The 6000-nt window shown below is 57.7% G+C and overlaps 1 protein-coding gene across 1 annotated transcript; it reads right to left on the bottom strand.

Annotated features, from left to right (window-relative positions):
* Positions 1-471: 471 nt before the first annotated feature.
* Positions 472-5095, bottom strand: PRF1 (perforin 1). Its single transcript, XM_044236570.1, has 3 exons — positions 5061-5095; positions 2983-3559; positions 472-1876 (listed from the first exon to the last, which is right to left on the bottom strand). Exons 2-3 carry the CDS (start codon positions 3519-3521, stop codon positions 748-750), a joined length of 1668 nt encoding a protein of 555 aa, XP_044092505.1. The 5' UTR covers positions 3522-3559; positions 5061-5095; the 3' UTR covers positions 472-747.
* Positions 5096-6000: the final 905 nt, after the last annotated feature.

The raw sequence follows: 6000 nt of genomic DNA on the forward strand, positions 1-6000 counted from the left end.
AGCTGCAGCCCTCGCTCCCCCCCATCTAGGTAAATCATGCGCCCTTCAGCTCCGCATAGTCCTCACCATTCCCTGTGGCCACACGGCTGGGAGCTGAAAGTCTGTTGCCTTTGGTTCCTGCGTTGGTGCTGCTGGGTTTTGAATCAAGAGTTACAAGGGAAGTAAAATATTTTGGGTCCCCACGTTTCCAACGAAAGTAGAAAGCCAATTTGTTGATTCCTGGCCCGTTCCAGGGTGAGCCGCAGGTCCTACTGGGTAGGGTTGTTGATATAGATGTCGGTCTCTAGGGCGGCGTTTGGTCCCGGCCCTCTCCCTGGCCACAACCACCACCATGACGGTCACCATGCTCACACATCAGTCCTCTGTCAGGCTGGGCACCCACGAGGCCGATCCAGATGGTCCCTGATTTGGCTGAGGGGCAAAGCTGGACAAAGAAGAGAGAGCCGGCAGAGCAGCTGGGACAGGCAGGGTTGGACCCAACAGGGTGAAGAAGTCCCCGTGCTGGTAAAGGCTGCAAGGAAAGCCGCTTGTTTCCAGGGCTCAAGAGTATCAGAGAGCTGCAGCAGTTTGGACAGCAGACCCAGGGCTGGCCTATAAATTCAGCTACTTCATTGGAAAAAGGGAAAAAAAAAGTAAGCCTCAGTTTTCCATCTGTCTAATGGGGATATGAGGATAGGCCCTGGGTGCCTCTGTGAGAACCGCATTCATTCCGGGTTCCCTAGTCCTCTTGAGCAAGGCCCACCGTGCTTACCACACTGGCCCACTCCGGTTCCCCGGAGGTGCCCCCAGAAGGCCGTGCGGGGCGTACTGCAGGCAGGTGGCCCCCTCCAGGTGAGGCAAGCACTTGGCGTGGTAGGAGAAGCTCAGGCGGCCGTGGTTCAGGTTGCAGTTCACCTCGTGTGAGCCAGACCGCGCTTTCTGGTCACAGGTGCCGAGGAGGTCGTCATCCCAGCCATGGTCTTCGTCCCACACCTGCACCCTCAGGGGCCCCCCCGTGGACAGGATCACGTCCCCGAAGTCCAGCCGCACCGCCCACTTGGGGTGGTTGCTGTTCCACACCGTGCTGGTTCTCAGCTCCTGGTCTCCAAAGAAGACCTTCAGGTAGGCGTCTGTGGCTGTGATGTGGTCTCCCCACAGGCCCGTCGCCTGGAAGTTCATCACCTCCAAGTGGGCCAGGCCCCTCTGCCGGGGACAGCAGTCCTGGTTGGTGACTGCTGAACTGTGGCACACACACTGGCACGGGTTGTGGGGGCTCTTGTGCTGCCCCGGGGGGCAGGGCCTGCCGCAGTCCTTCCACCGGGCCTTGTCCATCACGTACTTGCTCACGGCCTGCCTCAGCGCCTCCCGCCGCGGGTCCCGGCTCTCCACCAGCACGTGCAGAGGCTCCAAGGTGTAGTCCACCAGGCCGGGCCTGTCCAGCAGGGAGTTCATCCAGGCGGAGAACTGCTCCGGCCTGGCCCCGTCCCCAAACAGCAGGTCGCCCACCGCGGTGTGGTGACCGCCGACAATCTGGGAAAAGCGTTCCCGGTAGGACTGGTGGAAGGAGGTCTCCATCTTGTGCTGCTTCTTCTTCTCCTCACACGCCTTGAATTTTGAGGAAAGTCTGGCTTGGCTGTTGATGCTGACCTGGGCCTCGACGTTCAGGCAGTCCTCTACCTCCTTGGCCGTGAGCCCGTTCAGGGCCAGCTCACAGGTGCGCAGGGCAGTGAGGGCGGAGACCCGGCCGCCCAGCTCCATGGATCGGATGAAGTGGGTGCCGTAGTTGGAGATGAGCCTGACATACTCGGCCTCTGTGGAGGTGTTGAAGTCGGGGGGCAGGTCGCTGAGGGCCTTCTGGAAGTTGGGGTGGAGTGGGGGAGAGTGGACCACGTGAAAACTGAAAGGGGAGAGAAACATCAGGTGGGCCAGCTGTGGTTGGTTTTCCCCATTCAGCCCATCCCTCAGGGTTGACCAATGTCACATGTAAGTGATCGAGAACTTGAACCCAGGTGGCCTGGCTCCAAGCCCAAAGCTCTGACCTGTTGGGGAAACCCATTCTGTCTCTTGCTTCTTGGTGAACTAACCATGATGAATTTCTGCTTTTCCTTTGCAAAGTATTTTCTTTTCTTCCTCCCTCCCTCCTTCCTTCCTTCCTCTCTCTCTCTCTCTCTCTTTCTTTTAAAGATTTTATTTATTTATTTGACACAGAGAGAGACACAGTGAGAGAGGGAACACAAGCAGGGGGAATAGGAGAGGGAGAAGCAGGCTTTCTACTTAGCAGTGACCCTGATGCAGGGCTCAATCCCAGGACCCTGGGATCATGACCTGAGCTGAAGGCAGACACTTAATGACTGAGCCACCCAGGGGCCCCTCCTTTTTATTTTCTAATTATAAAAGTGATGATATGGTATAGATAGTGACCGTCTCGCTTTGGAACCCAGTCCCGTGGCCTTGTCTGTCTGCCCCCTAGATTGTGCTCCTGACAGCTCTGGCCACAGGCAGGAAGCACCCTGTCTCACTGTGGGGGATGTCAAGGTGGGTGACTTGGGTGGAGACCATGTGTTCTGGGGTGTGGGACCCAGGTCCCTGAGGAGAGGGGTGTGGCTGCTGCTGTCTAGCCCTTAGCTCTAATTCCCAGCACAGAGCCTGCTACATGACGGACATGATCGTGGCCGGATGTGTGAATGAGGCCCAGTGATGGGAAGTCTCCTGCCCACAGGACAGGGGGCTGGGCACTCAGTAGATCTGACAGGGCACCATGTTGGGGTTCAGCACAGCCTTGCTCATTTCTCCTCCACCTGTTCTCTCCTGGGGCTCTTCCTTTTCAGGGGTCCTGGGGAGGGGGCCTGAGGGCACCGTATCACCCAGACTGAGAACCAGTGTTGTGTATCCTCCTGGTGGACTTAGCCTCCAAGTCCCCGCCCTGCCATCTCAGCGCTCCTGACCACGCCAAGTTTCCCAGCCCTTTTTCCGAGCTCCTCCACTCCGACCCGCGGTGCTCACCTGTAGAAGCGACACTCCACCAAGTCAGTGCTGAAGCTGAACTGGTCCTGGTGGGTTTTTTGGGCCGCGAAGTTGGCCATCTTGGAGTGCGAGCCGGCCATGGTCACATGTACCTCTGCGCTGGGTTTGGGAGACACATCCAGTCCCACCTGCCAGTCGTTGCGGATGTGGCTGGCGGCCTCCCTGGCCACGCCTTCAGTGGAGGTGGCCTTGGCCCTGACCACTTGGCGCTGGCAGCCTGAGCCCTGGGCCCGCCAGTGGGTCAGTGCCAGGGGCAGACGCTGGAGGGCGCCCTCCTGCAGGGCGTTCTGGCAGAGGGTGCAGGTGCCGTCCGGCCGCAGGTAGCTCTCCACGTCCACAGGGAAGGAGCCCGAGCGCTGGAGGCTGGTCACATCCACGCCCTCCCCCGCTAGTGCTGCGCCAGGCACGAACTCTTGGTTGTGCCGGCACTCATTGCGGGTGCCTGTGCGGCAGGGGGCTGGGGTGGGCGTGGGCAGCAGCAGCAGCAGGAGGCCCGGGAGGAACAGGTGGGCACCCATGGAGCTGCGGAGGTACAGAGGTATTTGGACTCTGGAAGCTGTGGGCAGAGGTACAGAGGATGAACCATTGTGGCATACGGAATAGAGAGGCAATGAGATGTGCCGTCAGTCTCTGAAAGAGCGGCAGTGGCCTTTACAAATCCGGCCCATCCCCCCACCTGTACAAATGGGCTCAAGGATGGGAAGTGACTCGCCCAGGGTCACACAGCCAGGAGGAGCCCCTTGCTAGGATTTCACTATTTGTTTTTTTGTTTGTTTGTTTTTACTTATTTTACTTATTTACTTATTTTAAAAAAGATTTTATTTATTTATTTGACAGAGAGAAAAACAGCGAGAGAGGGAACACAAGCAAGGGGAGTGGGAGAGGGAGAAGCAGGCTTCCTGCTGAGCAAGGAGCCCCGTGCAGGGCTCAATCCCAGGACCTTGGGATCATGACCTGAGCTGAAGGCAGATGCTTAATGACTGAGCCACCCAGGTGCCCCTAAGATTTCATTATTTAAGGCCTAATGGGGATCCAGACTGATGGCTTTGAACCCAGGACCATGGCTGTTACTGGTGGGGAAGGGGCTCTGCATACAGAAGAGGAGACAGAGTGAGCATAGAGCAAATTTGGGGAGGAGTCTGGGACTCTAGAGAAGCCTGGATTTTAGGGAATTATCATTTTGGGCCTCAGAACAAGCCAGGCTTTCCCCACCCCACCTCTCTCATTCTGTGTCTGTCTGCCTGTCTCCCATGAAGCCCTTAACAGAATTGGGAAAGAAATAACATACTGCCCTTATGGTCCACCTTCCCGTTGGGCCCGCTCTCTGAGCCTCATGGGAGAACAGCCCGCATTCCAAACTCGAAGCTTCGCACTTGCCTCTGCCCTTACACCCTGCGTGGGAAGGGCTTTAGGTCCCCTCTCCAGATTTCCCGATGCCCACACCTGCTCTGCCATCCTCTGCCATGCTCTGCAGAATTCCAGCAGTGCCATGAGCTACCTGTTGCCTACTGTTGGGCAGCCATGGGCTAGAAATTTCTTTCCTATTTTGAGGTGGCTTCAAAACAGGGACCTGTTTAGAATCTGGAGTCTCCACACTCTCCCCCTATCCAAAGTGGACTTCTTGGAAGCTTGTCCCTTCCAGCATCTGCCAGCGGCCACAGCCTCTCTGGAGAAAAGCCCATGGGTCCTCCTACTCGGGAGGCCAGCACAGCTGATAACATTAAACCACAGAGCTCCATCTCTATCCTGGGCCTCATTAGGCTCCCTGAGCTCCCAAGGAGCCCACTTCCAGTTTTCTTAAAGCTTTCCCTGTCAGCATCTGAAGGGGCCTTACGGACGATGCCCTATAAGGTTTCCTCTTTCGCTGTGAGGACGTTGAGGCGCAGAGCGGGCATGAGGCCACCCAGTGAGTCAGTGACAGAGCATTCTCACAGGTCACAGCACTTCCTGTTCCATCAGGCTCTTCCCTGATGCTTCCCTGGAGCAGCCCTGTTCCCAGGCCTTCCTGTCCCCACCTGGGGGCTCACAGCCTCCCCGACGCCCGCCTTCCTCCCTACCTGGAGTCCTGTGCGCAGACGCTCTACACAGACATTCTCTCCCCACAGGAGACGCTCCTGAAATGATGCTGTCAGTCCCCAGCAGGCTCACCACACAGCTCATCACCCCGGCCACCGTTCACATCACTTCTGCTTCCTGTCCCGCCCCTCCAGCTGTGGTCATGGGTCCCCTCAGCTCTCCCCCTCCCACCAGCACCCATCCTGTCCTCACCTCCTCATCCGGGCCTTCTGACAGCCCTCCAGGAAGCAAAGCTGTGAGGGCCAGCGTCTCATCCCCCAGCAGAGGTGCCTGGGGCACGGGGGCCCAGGCTGACAGGTGAGGCTTGGTGTGGAGCACACCCAGGGGCTTGGGGACTTTGGGATTCGACTCTGAGGTTGAGGAGCGGGCCAGCAATGGGAATCCCCCTGCTTCTGATCTACAGCGTTACGTGTTTGAGACCTAAGAGGGGGCACAGCATAGGAGCTCACCACAGGGTCTCTGGATGTGTGACCTGGCAAGTTTCTTTAGCCTCTCTGGGCCTCAGTTTCCTCAGTTAAAAAGGGGAATAATAATAGTTGGACCCTACAGGTTGTGAAGAACGGGAGAGTCACTATGTGTGAAGTGCTTAGAACAGTGTCTAGTTCTCAGCACATGTGAACTCCCTTGACCATTCTCCCCCCTCCCCAGGCAGTGGGGAGAAATCACCCTCCTGGCCCTCTCCCTATCCACACCTGCTTCCCAACCCGGCCCAGACTCTAGACCCCAAACGACATACCCCAGGACACACTTACCTGTTCCCCCTTTTGTGAGGAGAACCAGCAGCCACACTGGTCCCCAGCCCCTCCCCAACCCTGGCCTGAGGTCGCAGCCACGGAGTGGGTGGGTGGACAAAGTGGGAGAGAGATGTGGGTGGGACCAGAGGCCTAGGGTCTTCATCCTTTGTCTTACCTGAGGTCAGGG

This window comes from Neovison vison, chromosome 2 (assembly GCF_020171115.1).
Source record: "Neovison vison isolate M4711 chromosome 2, ASM_NN_V1, whole genome shotgun sequence".
Lineage (NCBI taxonomy): Eukaryota > Metazoa > Chordata > Mammalia > Carnivora > Mustelidae > Neogale > Neogale vison.